The following is a 17,948-nucleotide window of genomic DNA, read 5'->3' on the forward strand; positions in this document are numbered from 1 at the left end:
TATACTGCTACTCTACCTAGTCACTGCATAAACAAACTTAACTAGCCTTTCATAAGTGAAAAACCACAGGTAGGACACTACCTTAGCAAGCTACAAGTAAACAATTGATTGATGCAGAAAGCAGAAATACAATGACCAAGGACTAGAAAATCATCTGTTTGGTCTAGTCGACGTTGCCAGAATATGAAATTAAGAGACTTCTTTTTTGTTGTTTTAAGTCATTAATCTTTGAAGGGATTTTGTTCCATAGCAAAAGATACTCAATTAGATCTCTTAAACTATGCTTTGCACTTGAAGTTTTAAAATAACACATGCTGTATGTTACTTTAAGTATATGCATGTATTAAGCATATATCTATAACATATAAGGATATATCTATATGCTAGCATTCTCATCACATCAGGGATACTATTTTTTACTCTTATCTATTATTTCCTTATTTTTAGAATTTTATACATGTATAATATTATTGTATTTACCTTATATCCCCAAGCATCCATATCCACTCTTAGCTTCATGCAGCTATTACCCTCTTCTTCCTCTTCCTCTTCCTTTTTTTCCTTTCATTCTAAGTATTCTTTTCCTTTCTCCTTCTTCTTTGAAAACCCACTAGGTCAAATTACTGCTGACCCTAATAAAAGAGTATGTTGCTACGCACTGAAGCATGTAAAGCCTACCAGTGAACAAATTGTCCGAGAAAATGATCCTCCTCTCAGGAGCTGCCAATGTCCAATAGTTACTTAGTAAAAAATGGGGCCTAAAAGGACCTCCCTCATCTACTCAGAAGTTTGGGATAGCTTGTTCTTGTTCTGGTCTTATACAGGCAAGCACAGCTTCTGGGAGTTCATGAGTGCAGAAGTCAGAAGAGAATACTTTATATAGTCCTCTTCCCTATTCTTTGACCTTTTTATTCTTTCTTCTTCCTATTACATAAAGTCAGAAATCCTAGCCTAAGTATATAATTTCTTGCTAACTCTCTTCATTACCACCATAGGTATATCAGATTAGACCCTGTATCTGACATTACTCATTATATTTACCCACTTTAATGCCATGACTCTTCCTGTCCCTCATCTACACACGTCAACACTTGCTTTATATGGTTGATGCAGCTATTTCAAAACTAAGAGCATTGGTAAAAATGTTTCATCTTATCACATTTTTCTGGATTATTCCTCATCAAGTATTTAATTTTGAAACCATTTTAAAACAACACTTCTTTGTCTACCACTTCTATTAACTTTCTAAAAATTTATCACTAATTATTATAGTAATGATTATACCATTTGAATATCACACTAGCATGGCCAAACAGTTTGTATCTACCTTCTTCAATATATTTAAGTTATTATATTAAATAAAAAGCATGTCATTTATGGTTAATAAGTTTAGATTTTTCAAAAGTTTAAAATGGATGTTGTATTTCAGACCACAGATCATCATTAGAGATCCCAAGTTAAGTTTATTTGCAAATTAGTATGAAACTCCATTACTGTATGGCGACATCAGTTTAAAAAATGATTTTAGGAGTCAGGGATACTGCTCAATGACAGAGCATTGTCTTATATGTGAAAGGCCCAAGGTTTGAAACAAGATTGTAAAAAAGAAAAAAAAAAGATATTTCTAATGAAATGAAATGGGAACAGATGAAATCATAGGAAACATGAAAATATTTTTTATAATTTTTAGTAGATAGAAACAATAAATAGGCACATGCACTTGTGTCTAAATTGTGATTTAAACTTCTTTTTATTGGAAGCAGTAATCAATAAAGCCCCATCATTTATTTTTCCTTTTATTGAGAATAGATTTTTTCTCATATTGTTAATTGTTCTTTATTTTTGAGAATTAATACATGTAAACAATGAAATAATACCATACCTAGCTTCTTTCTCCCCTCAATTCTCTGTATTCCCACTTGTTTTCTGATCACTTGGCATAAAAACTTCATGCAAAAGTTGTTCATTCGTGAAATTTATACTCCATGTACAAGCATCAAACTCAATCATCAGGCTTCAAACCAATAGCATCTCTCCTCTGCTCCAAACACTTTAACGACTCCCCAGTTGTCAGCATAAATTAGAAAAGTCTAAATTTTACAAAAGCACGCAAAGCCCAATGATCAATCTCCCTATCATTTCTTTGAACATTTATACAACCCATAACTAGGCACACTCCATTTCAGACATGATAGTCTGGTTTCTTCAGCAGGCCCCCTCATGTCCTTCTGTTGGCTGTTACTAGTACCTGGATTGTAGCATGAGGGCCGGCTTGTTGGGGTTTCCGTCCCGCCCGGTACCCCAACAGCCGGCAAATCCCAAAGAGAAATTACACACAGGACTCCATAAGGTTATAAACTGATTGGCCCATTAGGTCAGGCTTCTTGTTAACTCTTATAACTTATATTAACCCATTATTCTCATCTATGTTAGCCATAATGGCTCCGTACCTTTCTCAGCTGGGCAAGTTACATGCTGCCTCTTCAGTGGTCTGTGCAGGAGTGGCTAAGGAACCTTTCTCCTCCCTAGCCTTATCATATTCTCATTACTCCGCCTCTACTTCCTTTCTGGTTGACCCGCCTATACTTCCTGCCTGGCCAATCAGCGTTTTATTAAAATACATGATTGACAGAATACAGATAATTCTCCCGCACCATTTCCCTCTTTTTTTTTTTAAACAAAGGAAAATACCCATAGTCCATTTGTTGGGAATGTGGGCGTAGTATTTCAGGCTACTTCCTGCTGGTTGGGGGCGCTGATAATCTTATGGGGACCTAAAGAAAATTTAGAGTTATAATCAAGTCATGACTGGAGTATCCTGTGAGTCTCGATCATCTCAGGCAGCAGTCTTGAATCTGTTATGGATGTAGAACTCAGACATCTGGGCCATCTGTTCCTGTTGGAGATTTCTCAGGTGGCCTCCCTTGATGGAACCTGATTTTTCTTAACTCAGAATGAATCCACAGCTTCTCATTTTCTGTGGAAACTAAAGCAAAATTTCTTCTCCAAAGTAACATACCTTTTGACTTCAATTTTGAAGCCAAGGTATTTTCAAAATACCTATCTTGGGTTAGTTCAGCAGCATTTATAAACAAAAGTCTTTTAGCAGCTGTTGCTCCTTCCTCAACAATCAAACAATTCAAAGAGAGCATAATGGCATACAGTATCAAGATTCTCTTTGTATTTTCCATCTTTGTGTTGCTTTACTTTAACCTCTATTTCTTTTATTTTTACTTTTACTTTTTGAGACAGGCTCTCTGTATATCTTTGTCCTGGAATAACACTGTAGACCAGGTTGTCCTTGAACTCACAGAGATCCTCTGTCTCTGCCTCCCCAGTGCTGGGATTAAAGGTGTTTGCTACCGTACCTTGAACTCAGAGATCTGTCTGTCTCTGCCTCCCAGGCATTGGGGTTAAAGGTGTGTGCTACCACACCTTGAAGTCACAGAGGTCAACTACCTCTGCCCCTTAATGTCTCAGAGGTCAATGTACCTCTGCCTCCCAGGCATTGGGATTAAAGGTGTGTAACACCACACCCAACTCCTCTCTTTTTACTTTAAGAACTTTAACTTTTATCCTGCATTTATTTTTAACACACTATAAACCATTTAGAGGTATTCTTCGTCTTTGAATCTATCTTTACTGTATATCTCTCTTTTTCTGACCACATGAGCCTTTAATTTACAAAACAATACAGAAAGCCGTGGCTTTGACGGCTAGATCCTTAGCTTTCCAGCCTCTGCGGAGGTACTGGCTGTAGCCATTTTTGTTGCCACAACTCTATGGCGTTTCAAGGTCCATGCTAGCAAGTAAGCTGGAGGGAGCATTCTGCTCACAGACCACACTCAGTCGGACCGCCTGCCTGAAAGAGTCAGAGTTTGCCCTGGCAGGATGGCCCAGAAAGACGGCATTTTAAAACAGCACAGCTTTTTTCCTGCTACGACTGAAAACCGAAAAGCATGCGTTCAGCTTTTCACCAACAGCATTTAAGTGTTTCGTGGCAGGACCTCTTAATGAGCTGTAAGGTTTTGCAGCTAAGGCTGAGTCAAGAAGCCTCTCTTAGATGAGAGCATTTGCTTGCCTCTAGCAAGCAAAGCAGAACCGAAAAATTGCTGCTACCAAGAAAACATGCTTTACTCTATTCTTTCCCAAACTTTCTCAGGCTTTCTGTGGATTCATTTATCCACGTCTGGGCGCCATATGTAGTATGAGGGCTGGCTTGTTGGGGTTTCTGTCCTTCCCAGTACCCCAACAGCCGGCAAGCAACAAAGAAAAATTACACACAGGACTCCATAAGGTTATAAACTGATTGGCCCATTAGGTCAGGCTTCTTGTTAACTCTTATAACTTATATTAACCCATTATTCTCATCTATGTTAGCCATAATGGCTCCGTACCTTTCTCAGCTGGGCAAGTTACATGCTGCCTCTTCAGTGGTCTGTGCAGGAGTGGCTAAGGAACCTTTCTCCTCCCTAGCCTTATCATATTCTCATTACTCCGCCTCTACTTCCTTTCTGGTTGACCCGCCTATACTTCCTGCCTGGCCAATCAGCGTTTTATTAAAATACATGATTGACAGAATACAGATAATTCTCCCGCACCATTTCCCTCTTTTTTTTTTTTTTTTTTTTTTTGGATTCCTGCGCTTATAAAATTCCTCCCCCAACCCTCAACCCTATACTTGTTAACTCTTATAACTTATATTAACCCATTACCTGGATACTCTCTCCACTAACCCATGTGCATATCCCCCATTTTCTTCAAGGTCTTGTGGCATCCTAAATGAGTTTCAGATTGACCCATCTATTTAATCTACAGTCTCCCAGTTTACTCTTAATCAACTCATTTTTCTTTATTTGCTTTTCTGTTTTCCAAAAAGTTTGTAATTTCATGTTCTTGATAGTTTTCTAAAATTTTGCTTGTTTCTTTTTTTCCATGCCTTAAAATATACTTTACCCTTTGTAAACTGGTAGTTTTACAGGACAGGGATGTATAATATATGTAATTATTAATTATTATAAAACATAATTATATATATATGTATATATATATATTTGTCAATTGAGTCACCAGTGTCTAGAATATTACCTGGTACAGCAGTCTCAGTAACTATTTACTACATAGCATGTTAGCATCATTTTAATTCCTTATACTTTTAAAGCTAGATACAAAATAGTTTGAGAAAAATCACAAACTATGATTGATGTTTTACATTGAAAATTCAAAAATTCAAGTATACTTATTATTTTAATTATATTATTTAAGAGTAGTTAACATGTATAGTTTTGGAAGTCCTTAGGATACCATGTCAGAACAAATGATGTTCATTAGGTTGGAAAATTGAAAAAAAAACTGGGTGGTGGTGGCACATGCCTTTTATCCCAACACTTGGGAGGCAGAAACGGGGAGATCTCGGAGTTTAAATCCAGCATGGTCTAGAAAGTGTGTTCTAGAACAGGTAGCACTACACAGAAGAATTATATATCAAAAGCAAAACAACAAAAAAGTAGAAAAAACTAGGAAAAATCAAACTAACAACATAATAAAAGAATGCATAATAATTACACAAATGAATTATCTTTAAAAACATGCACAGAAAGAGACATTTTAGAACATTCCCAAAAACTAATGTTATTTCCCAGAGACACTGAACATCTTTTGAGGACAGAGCATTTTCTTAATGACATCCTTAATCTTTGTTTCTCAGGCTAGAGTTCGTAGGACTGCAAACTGGGGAAGACAGCAAACATCAGTGCAATGATCCTCACCAGTGGACGTTAGAAAGTGGCAGAGAAGCGCAGACACATGAGAGCCACATTGTCAACAAAAGAAGGAAGTAGTGGTATAGGCTGTACAGGAGGAGAAGCATCTTTCAAATTATTTATCATGAAGATTCCATACACATGGAAAGCTAGAATTTTTAAGTCAGGCTAGATAGAAAATGAGAGTTGATAATTGCTTTTTTTTTGTATATAACGTGCAAAAAATTATTTCTGTTACACAAGGCCAGATAAAAATGAGTCAGGGTAAAAAGTGGGATCAAAAGGAATAAAGCTCACAACCCATGTTTCAAAATCCAATTTCTCTTCTGCGCTAGTCATTGCAACAGCAGTGAGCACAGAACAATTCTGAAGCACTTGAGATTGATTCAACTGCAGTAGAACTTCTTCAGAGCAATCCGAAAGACCACAGAGCTGTTAGAAGTGGGGGAACGCATGGGTTCCTCTCTGAAATCTGTCACTTTATGGTGACACCAGAGGTCTCCCTGTAAGGCTTGGAAAATAAAAACTTTCAAGAACAACTATTCCTTCTCCATAAAATGTGTGTTGATAAGCACATATAAGTGAGCCCACGGAGAGTTCGGGAAAGTTCCTCGTATGTTTCAGAGGTACAAGTTAGGAAATATGTTTTCCTTCTTTTATGCTTCTACCTTTTATTATTTTCCTCTTTTTTTAAAACGGGAATTAGATCTAATATATATTTCCAAGAAGGTAATTGTAGAAGAACACCAAATGAACACCTCATTATATTTTCTTTTCCTATGAAGAAAAATATGAACACCAGGAAAGATTTATTAAGCCTTAAAAAAGGCATTGTGATTATAGACAAAGGAAAAAGTTTGAAATACATTTAAAATTTAGAAAAATGTAATCCCTCTTAAATAGTCTCAGTGCAGGTAATTAGAGTTATTGTGAGTTAATAACTGCAAAGATTATATTAAGTCTTTGTAATGAGTCTACTAGACTCCAGTGAACAGCTCCAAATCTATGGTTCCACAGACAGAGCTGTTTAATTTCAGTACGTCACAAAACAAACCAAACATTGAACAGAAGAAAGATATGAGGGAATAAGAGAAATAGAGTTAGTAGGGAGGTTTGGATTGAGGGTGGTTTGTATGTATTTTATACATGTGTAAAATTGTCTGATGCCAAATTTAATCAATCAATATATTAATGCATAGTTGGATATTAACCCTAAATGACCATAATATCTTTAAAATGTCAACCTTAAGTAAGAATTTGATGAACAAATAAACTAACTTTAAAGATTGGGTAGTGATTAAAGACAACCATATTCTTTTCTTTACTTCAGTGTCTTATCATCTGCTGTATTCTGAGACTTTATATATCCTCTCTTGCAGAGACAGTGCTTCTGCTGGTATTCTACTTCACTATAAATCAATAAGTTTCTCTTCTAACCTAGTGAGTCTGCTCAGTTATGAGCATGTTCTGTGATGTATGTTCATGTTGGGTATGGACAGTCCTCTACTGATTGTTGCTTTAGGTGCTCAAATCTTCTTCCTTTCCTCAGTGGAGTAATTTACTTCATCTCTATGTCATCCCTAACTCTGTCTCTACTTTCTGTCTCTTGCTCACAAGAACATACACCCCCCACTTCAACTAGGGATGAGGCCCTGAGAGATATTCCTGTCTATCTTGGAATGCCAACTGTTGTTTGAGTTGTCTAAGTTTATTCAGCCTTGTTGTTGAGATTTTATAGGTGCAGCCTTCATATCATAGCTTGGAGGCACAGTGTCACATCTTCATGACCTGCTGGATGGATTTTGTCATATTTCTGCTAGTCAAACTGTGTAAAAGATTTTTTTCTTTTAAACCATACAGGTTTTCTTTTAAGTCATGAAGAGTTTCCTCTGTATTTACTGATGTAGCTACAGCATTATAACTTTAATCAATTAATGTTCACTCAATTGATATGAATTGAGCTTTAAGAATAATCAAATTTATTTGCATTTATATCTGCAGGAAGAGGGAAAATCAGTTTTCTCCTGTGGAGCAATACTGAGTATATCCACCATAAAGCAGATCTCATGTTCAGGAGTATATTACCAGCAAATAATGCTCTCCACAGTTTGGGTGTGTGTTTTGTGGTTCTGTTTTTGGGTGATATTTTGTGTTTTCTAGGTTTTGGGTGTATTTTTGCATGTGGTAGTTTAAATATAATTGGCCCCCATAATCTCAGAGAATGTGCCCTTGTTGGAGGAAGTATGTCACTGTGCAGGCAGGCTTTGAGGTCTCTTTTGCTCAAACTTCACTTAATGTAGAGTCAGTCTACTTCCTGTTACCTGCGGATCAAGATGTAGGACTCTCAGTTCCTTCTTCAACATCATGCATGCCTGCATGCCACCATGTCCAACTGAGATGATAATGGACTGAACATCTGAACTGTAACCCACCACAAGGAAATGTTTTCCTTTAAAAGAGTTGCTGTGGTCATGGTGCCTCTTCACAGTACTAGAACCCCTAACTAAGACATTATTGTATTAGCATTGTATTAGATGTTTGGTTGTTTTTTTTTTTTTTTTTTGAACTTAAAGTTGGATAGGTAGAGAGGAGGAAAGAATCTGGACAAACTTGAAGGAGGATAAGATACTGATCAAAATATATTTTAATTTAAAAATTGTCTAAAACTCAAAAACTGTGTAGCTCTCATACATGTAGAGGGCTTAACTCTGTCCTATGCATGATTCCTGGTTGTTGATTCAGACTCTGTGAGTTTCTATGAGTTAAATTAGTTGTTTCTGTGGGTTTTCTTATGATATTCTTTGCCTCTCTTGCTCTTACAATCTTTCCTCACTTTAAGGGGATTCCATGAGCTCAGCCTAATGTTTGGCTATGGTTCTCTGCATCTGTTCTATCACTTGCTTGATGAAAGTTGTCTGATGATAATTGGGGTAGTCACCAATATGATCACAGGAGATGACCAGTTTAGACTATGTATTCACTATTGCTAGGAGTTTTATCTGGGGTCATCCTTGTAGATTCACGTGCGTGTCCTTTGCATCAGGTTTCTGCTTGACCCAGAAATACACTCCTTTACCATTGGTCTACTTGTGAGACCTCCAACAATGGTAGCAGGGTCTGTCATTATCATTTGGACAGGAACCAGTCCCTCATACTAGGTCTCCTTATCCAGTCTTAATATAATGGGAGGTGCTTGGTCCTACTTCAGTTTGGTATGTCATGCTTTGTTGATACCCATTGGAGGCTTGCCACTTTCTGAACAGAAACAGAGGATTGGATGGGGGTGGTGGCAGAAGAGAGGGGAGGGGAGGGAATGGAAGGAGAGGAGAGTGGAAAATTGTGGTTGGGAAATAAAATAAATAAATAAAAATAAAAAACAGTCACACACACAAAAGGTAATAACTAAGTTTCTAAATTAGTATGAATTTATCTAGCATGTACTTTTCGAAAAGTTTTATATATAAATATACATATACATACATATATATATGCGCATAGGTGGTAAAGGAAACAGAAATGGATGTGTCACTGAGAGGAAAGATATGTTTTCTGAATGGGTCTTCTTTAAAGTTCATTGTGAATTTTTTATCTACTGCATTTACTGGTGCTTGATCTGAATGATAGGTCACAGGAGAATCCGTGGGAATTGTCCTAGGGGATCATTCATTACTGTGTGACACTTTCTTCCTAATTTGTCCCTTAGAGGAGAAGCTTAGGATGATTCTTTTAGATACTGCATCGTTTAAAGTGAAACTCCCAAGAAAGGCTATCTTTTCATTCTATGTAGTCCCCCAAGAAATACTCAGATACGTCTATATACTCGCCAGCTTATATATAAGTTACCCAGACTACAGAGGATCTGAGGAGTGCTTTGTGGCCTCAAACAGGGTAAGTTGTGCAGACAGTTATTGAAATTCAACATCTATTGAGACTTTTCTTCTTTACCTGCTCCTTCCTGCAAACCCTCTACTCTTGAGAAACTAGCTGTTTCTTCACAGGGAAAAGACCTGTGTTTTTGGAGTGTCTTTGTGTTAGTAAAGAATTTTGGTTATGAGACATAAAATGCAAAACAAAAAACTAGAAGGAATAAAGGTTAGGGATATAATGAAGACATTGATAGCTAATGTCTTTTGAGAACTAAAATTCTATTGGTTCAAATAATTGTAGTCTTTTAGGAAGTCAAAGACCAAGTTAATGTTTTTGTTTAATCACTAAACACTAAATCAGATCTCTTTATTGTACAAATAATATTTGTAGAGTGACCTCTGTATAGTCTCTTACTTATCTGTCATTCCACAAATTATTTTCCACCCTTTACTGTCTCATAAGTAAGAATGATTTTTGTTGACTGTTCTATAGTTCTTGAAACTTTGGGAGTATTTGGCACATATCAAAGAATCTTGAATGTCAGATCAACAAATGTGTAAATCACAAATAATGAGACCTCTTACTTGTGAGAGGAACCTCAGGCTGAGAGCAACAAAGTAATCATATTGTTGGACTTCTTTGAGATACTTTTCACTGAATTTTCTTGTCCTTTATCATAGCTCTGCCATCTCCTGCTCTGCATATTCAGTGCCTCGTTCTGCAGAAAAGAAATTCCATACAAAGGCAGGATGGAGAAATGAATACTATAGTCGGAGGATACCTCCAGTTGCTGACATCTTCTCCCTTGCAGGTTCTGCTTTTCAACTCAGCACCACTGCTTATTTCATTTCAAAGCCTGTTTCTCTTTTTTCCTCTCTCAAAATTCGGCAAATAAAACAAAAAGCATCTCCTATGAACTAGTTTTCCTAATCTCCAGTACATTTATTTTAATTTCCTTCTGATACCCTGAAGAAATCACATCTGCTCTATTACACTAAATTCAGGATAGCAGTAAAGATAAATATAGGGATTCTTAAATAGAAGGCCATAGACTTCTGGGACAAGCAAACTTGTGTTAAGTTACTGCTCTAAGTCCTTGCTACATTAATTTGAAACCTTTTTTCCCTTAATTTGTTCTCAGTTTCTCTATAGTGTCACAATAACTTAATCCATCAGAGGTAGGACCACATTATAGAATGCATACAAAGGAAATATATATGACTAATATTATCAATGAAGAAGAATTAATTAATGGAATCATTTCATTTCTTGTGGAATTCCTATTAAGGAGGTTTTAGTTTTGGGGGGGAGATAATTCTTAAATGTGAATATTTAAAATACAACAAAAGAGGCATTCGATATAAAAAAGACAAAAAATTGAAGTAAGGTTAGATGAGAATGGTGGCTCTACCTGGAGAATCTTGAAGATTTACTTGAAAATGAGACATTGCCACTCAAAATTTTGGTAAAAGTAGATCCAGAAGATAAAAAAAAATGAACTTTTCAAAAATAAAACTATAAGATAGTGGTATTTGTGGAAATAATGATTTTCATGATAGTTGTTTCCAAAATTTGTTTGAAACTACATTAGAGAGACAGCGATTATGAAACTGATAGTTCTGAATTTTTACCTTGAACCTTTTTTAAGGTTTTAAAAGGTTTTTAAGGTTTTAAATTGAACCTTTTGAAAAGGAAAAGAGAGACAGAAGTCATGTTTAGGGAAATTCATCTGGAGAATGATGCCTTAGAGTTATGGATAGCAGGAAATGAGATATTGAGACAGCAAAGTTGAGAGGGAGTGCATATTGCCTTCACTAAGTCTAACTAGCACTGCAAGAAATTTGATTGTCTATTACCTAACAAGTATATGCTAATTTAGTTTTGCTGCACTTAATTTTTTGGGGCTTCCCTCCCCAAAGATAGCCATTGTCATGGTAGGTATGATTTTAAAAATTGAGAATGATGTTTTTCCTTTCTTTCTTAGACATAACCTCTGTAGGAGAGGGATGGGTGGTTGTGTGGGGAGCAGCTATAAGTTTGTCCAGAGCTGGCTACTAATTAGGTACAAAGCAATTCTAGAGAGCCTCTTAATTTGAACAATTATCATATTAATTATGGAGAGGGGAGAAAGAAAAGCTACAGAGAAGGTGGAGAGTGGACAAATCTACACCCAGACCTTCCAGTTTAAGTCATAGAATTCAGAAATATAGAAATCCAGAAATTGATAGTCAAGTCAGGCTCAGGTACTGTGTAGTGGAGAAAAAAGTTAAAGAGAAACAAATAAAATTATTGTCTTAAGTGTTCCTGATACTTTCTTTGTTTTACCTAATTTCCCTCCTAAAGAATAGAAAAGCAAAATATTTGAAGATCAAAGTGCAAGTTTTGAAGCTAGTCACGCAGAGGTTGAGGGTAAGGCTGGGGAGCAACCCTGAAAATGGATGAATCCCCAGGAAATATTTTTTCTGAGACGAAACTTCTGAGTCAATTATTTTTCTTCATATAAAACTATGACTGTGAGAAAAGTCACTGAGATTAGGTAGTCTTACAAATGTTTCAACTGCTTCTGTTGTGGAATTATGTAGCTTAGAAATCGTTCTATCTTCAACATAAGTAACTAGATACAGAAAGGAACCTATTTGTAAGCAACATTGCAGTTCTTAGAAGTTCCTTATGTCTTTTCTTACCTTCACAGATGAGCCAGTTCGTGGCCAACTGGAATCAAACTATGGTAACTGAGTTCCTCTTCTCTGTATTCCCACCTCTGTATGAAGGTGGCCTTTTGTTTTTCATTCTCTTGCTTCTTGTCTATACATTCATCATATCAGGGAACCTAGTGATCTTTGTTGCTGTCCAGCTGGACATGGCCCTGCACACACCCATGTACTTCTTCATCAGTGTGCTGTCCTTCCTGGAGATCTGGTATACCACAACTACCATTCCCAAGATGCTCTCCAGCCTAGTAAGTGAGAAGAAGACTATCTCCCTAGCTGGCTGCCTCATGCAGATGTACTTTTTCCACTCGTTGGGTATCACAGAAGGCTGTGTTCTAACAGCAATGTCCATTGATAGGTACATAGCTATTTGCTATCCTCTCCGTTATCCAACTATCATGACTTCCAGACTTTGTATCCAACTAACAGCTGGATCCTGTTTTTGTGGCTTCCTTCTGGTACTGCCTGAGATTGCATGGATTGCTACTCTGCCTTTCTGTGGCTCCAACAAGATCCATCAGATCTTCTGTGATTTCACCCCTGTGCTCAGTTTGGCTTGTACAGATACATCTCTGGTGGTCATCGTGGATGCCATCCATGCAGTAGAGATCCTGGCCTCCTTCCTTGTAATTGCACTGTCCTATATCCGGATTATTGTGGTGATTTTGGGGATGCCCTCAGCACAAGGGAGACACAAGGCTTTCTCTACTTGTGCAGCCCACCTTGCTGTTTTTCTCCTGTTTTTTGGCAGTGTGGCTGTCATGTATTTGAGATTCTCTGCTACATACTCAGTCTTCTGGGACACAGTAATTGCTGTCACTTTCGTTATCCTTGCTCCATTTCTCAACCCCATCATTTATAGTCTAAGAAACAAGGAAATGAAAGATGCCATTGGGAGGCTTTTTCATCAGAAGAGAGATGGCCGGGCTCAGAAATAGACCTTCATTCCTGATAATAAAACCCATCTGGAAGTTCAGAATCTCACTGTTGCTTTTTGAGACTCTGATGATGCTCCTTTTCTATTGCCACAGATGCTTGTTCTTCTGCTGTTAACAGGCATGATGAACTGCACCTCTAGTTCATAAGTGGCCACTTATTTACAGAATGTCTACCAGACTCATAACGGCTAAAGCAGTATGTGCTGATACTCCTGTTTTAAGCACAAGTTGACATAGCACCCCATACTATATTAGTGTTGTTCCTTCACTCGTCTTCTGTGATTCCATGTGTTAATGAGGCAAAGAGCAGGGTCCAAGACACACAGCACATGAAATAGTTCTGGAAATCGCGGATGTTAATATTCTCTCTTGCTTTTCCAGCACTAGATTTCCCTGTCATCCTTCATTGCTCAAGTACTGCTTCCTGATACAGAAGATAAATATTCTCCACTTTCTGCTTATGTAATTCAATTAGCTACATACTCAGTTCAGCAAAAATGGACTGGTGATTGCATGATACATTATAGGATTTCAGGTTCAAAGTGGTTTCTAAAGAGCAGCCTGGGTAGCCTACTATATTTCATGTTACTACTTAAAACATTTTCTTACATACACATTGCCTTGTAATTTAAACATACTTAAGTAAACTTGTCACAATCACCATTATCTAAATATTGATAAATAAAATTTGGAAATAAAGTTCAAACTTGTTTCATGACATTCTGAATGTTAGGTAAGTAGCTTGCAACAATCGTTTTAAATTATTTATTTTTATCTCCCTCTCACGTGTGCGCGTGTGCGTGTGCGTGTGTGTGTGTGTGTGTGTGTGTGTGTGTGCACAGGTACTTGTGCAGATACAGGCCTATATGTTGTATATGAAGAGGTCAGAGGACATCTCTGGGAACTCGGTTCTCTTTTGCCACCTCCGGGATTCAGGAATCTGGCTCATGTATGTGAAGCCTCCGCATAAGAACATCTGCATGCTGACTTACCTCATCAAATCCCAGATGACCTCACACACTTATACACTGCAGGCTACCTAGTCCCTAGATGAACAAACTCAACTAAGTCATTAGTAGTAAAAGACCACAGGCTCAAGTGCAGATTAGCCAACTATAAGCAAACAACTGATTGATCCAAAACACATAGGTACAATGATAAAAGACTGGAAAAATCACAGATTTTGTTCTATCTCAAATTGCTAATGTGTGAAATTATGAGAGATTTTCTCTTTAACCTACTTCTTTTTGGAGAGTGAGTTGTTCCATAACCAAAGAGTTCTGATTATGTGTATTAAAATATCCTTTCTATTTCCACTTTTGTTACAATATACTCCAGAATTCACATTACATGTGGGATACTATCCTTAATACTCATGTAGTTTTATTTAGCATTTTTATTCTCTGAGAATTTCATACGTGTGTACAGTGATAAATATCATATCCATCCCCGAAGCCCAACTCCCCCCATATCCCTTCACAGCTTCATATCTTCTTTCATTATTATTTTTGATAACTAAGTCCAATGTTCATGGGTGTGGAGCCATCCAATGGAGCATGCAAAGCCTGCCAGTGGCCACCCTCTCAATAAGAAAGATTATCCCCCCAGTAGGTACCAAATGTCAATATGTCCTTGGAGAGGGATGGGCTTAGAATGCACCTCCTAATCTATGCTGGAATCTTGACTGACTTGATCTTTAGATCTTGTCCAGTAGATGTAGCTACTGAGAGTTCCTGGATGCAATAGGCATTCCATGTTCAGAAGACCTTATTTCACAGAGGGCACTTCACTCCTCCTCCTCGTCTGTTTTTGTATTGTTTTCTATCTTCTGTTCTGCAATGTCAAGAATAATATTCTGAGAATTTAACTACATACTTCAATCTATTCAAGGCTGATATGTGTGTATTTGATTGAATTCAGCATCTCATAGCCTAAAATTTGAAGCTTTATACTTTTTACCCCCAAATTACCTCATTAACTCTTCCTTTGCCTCTTCTGCACTCAATGGCACGTGGTGAATATAGTTGGTTCAGCTGTTTCCTATAAGTAAATCTGAAAAATGATTTTGTAATATGTTCCTGGCAGGTACTTCTAAAGTCTTCAATTTTCAACCCACTTCATCAAAAAACTCTTTGTCCCTTATTTATTTTTATTGTTTTTAATCTTATTAAAATGTTTCAGAAAATATACCATCTGAAAGTCATATCACATTGACAAGCCATTGTATATCTCCTTCATTGCATTTAAATTATCAAATAGAACAAAATAGAAATATTTTAAGGTAAAAAAGTTAAAAACTGTAGATTTTTCAAAAATTAAAAATGGAAACATACTTTAAAAGCCAAAGATAACCGGAATTAGAGAAAAATTTAATTTTGTTCATAAATTCAGGGTAAATATCAGTTGCTTTATGGTAAAGTCAACTTAAAAATAGTTATTGAGACTCAGGATGCTGCTTGATGACAGAGCATTTATCTTGCACATCTCAGGCCCAGGTTTCAAAACCCAGGATTCTGGAAAACAAAAATTGAAAAGTCCCCAGTGAAACAAAATGAGGAGAGAAGGGAAAAAATGGAAATTTTCACAAGAAACACAAGCAAAGAATATTTGTAAAATATCTATCACTGGATACTGAATATCCAAGCACACACACTTTTCTTTTAAATTATAATTTGAAATATATCTTCATTGGGATCATAATCAATAAAGTCCCACTTAGTTTTGGAAACTTTGTTCTATATCTTCTATGTGCATGTATAGAATGAAATATGATCATTTTCATTCCTCATTTTCCCCCTCCAGCTTCCTCTGTATTCCTACTTGTTTTATGTTATCAACATTTTCTGCTGGGTTGGTAGTAAAACTCCATAAAAGAGATTATTTTAAAATAACCACTGCATGCAAACTTGTCTTAATACACTTGACAACATCATGTCTCAGCGTGATTCCTAACAACCCAGGGTTTTACCCGTGCCATCTAGTACAGTTCTCTCACCACAGGAGGAAGTGCCATTCTGTTAAGCTTTGCAGCAGGTAACATTTCTCCTCTGCTCAAATTGCTGTCCTGGATCCTCGGAGTTCAAAGGAAATCATGGAAATCTAAATCTCACAAAGCCCTCAAATCCCTGGGAGCTACCCTCTTTTCATTTCCTGACTCTGCTTTTCCAGAGACCTATCTCAGACACACTGCACTTCAGGCTCAAGAGAATCTGATTCTTTAAACACGACCCTTTTGGCTTTCTGTTGACTTCTCCTGGTGCCCGAATGCTCTCTCAATTCTGTTGGCCATTTCCTTTGCTTGTATGTTTTGCTTATACTTAACATTCTAAAAGAGGTTTAACTTGACCAATCCTAAATTAAGGAGTCCAACTCACTTTAGATAAACTTATTATATGTTTCCTTTTCTGTTTCTCACCCAACACATAGTCATATAATGTATAATGTTATAAAAGGTGCTTTTTTTTACACTAAAAAATGGGATCCTATTCTATTTGGATGCATACCTTCCTAAGCCTGGATGTAGTGGGGAGGACCTTGGACTTCCCACAGGGCGGGGTACCTTGCCCTCTCTCAGGACTGGAGGGGGAGGGGGAGGATATGTGGGGGAGCAGGAGAGAAGTGGAAATTTTGATTGGTATTATTTATAAAGTAATAAAAAAGTTAAAAAAGAATGAACTAAGAAATTTATGAAAATTAATAAAATAAATAAAAAATAATCTCCTCTTTTTCAACTAGAGGGTATATAAAGACAAGGAGATGCTTTGTCCATTGTATATTTAGTATCCTTCATATTGCTTGAAGGAGATATTTTGTCCACTGTATCTTTAGTATCCTTCATATTGCTTGATATAGCAGCCTCAGTAAATATTTGCTTCATTGGTAGAATATAACTCACATAATAATAATGTGCTGTTTTAGCATCCTTTAAATTCCACATAGCCCTCGAGCTAAGTACGCAAGTATTTGAAAAAAATCAAAATCTATCATTCGTATTTTAGAATAAAAATTTAAGATATGTTCATCTGTTAGGATATCAAATGGACCATATAATTCCAACTTTTAATCTGTATTTGAGCAACTGATTTAAACATGGTTTCAATTAAACCTTGTTTAAACATGGTCAAGTTGAGATGAATTTTACAGTCAGAAATACCATAATTCAAGCTATTAGACTTCTGACATTAAGATGCCTTTTACTACATTAATCACATTAAACATAGGAAAGGCTATGGAATTTGATATATTTATAATTTTCTTTTAATATTATAATGCTATTTTATGAACTTATGGAAATTGTGTTGAATCAAGAAATTGAGACACTTAAAAATCAAAAATAGTACATGTCCCATTTAAACATATTTTAAAAGGAGTTCTAAATGTTAAGTTTAAAAATCATAAAAATATTGTTAAACGCCATTAAATAGAATGATAAAATCGATTGATTTATAAATAGATTATAAGATTTTTAGCTTCAACGATCATATGATGTTTGGAAATTTAATCTATAAAATAAAAGATTCAGTAACAACTAAGATCTTAAATATGTCAGTGTTTTTTTTTTAAATTAATTCAAATTTTATTACCAAAGAAAATTATCTTTCTTTTTTTCTATACAAAGATGTGCCCTCTGACTGTCAAAGGGTTCATAAAAATGTAGAAGAAAGCTTGTT

General features: G+C 36.3%; 1 protein-coding gene across 1 annotated transcript; it reads left to right on the top strand.

Annotated features, from left to right (window-relative positions):
* The first annotated feature begins 12,321 nt into the window (after positions 1-12,321).
* Positions 12,322-13,278, top strand: Or6k6 (olfactory receptor family 6 subfamily K member 6). Its single transcript, XM_048436373.1, has one exon. It carries the CDS (start codon positions 12,322-12,324, stop codon positions 13,276-13,278), a length of 957 nt encoding a protein of 318 aa, XP_048292330.1.
* Positions 13,279-17,948: the final 4,670 nt, after the last annotated feature.

This window comes from Myodes glareolus, chromosome 5 (assembly GCF_982192425.1).
Source record: "Myodes glareolus chromosome 5, mMyoGla1.1, whole genome shotgun sequence".
Classification (NCBI taxonomy): Eukaryota; Metazoa; Chordata; class Mammalia; order Rodentia; family Cricetidae; genus Myodes; species Myodes glareolus.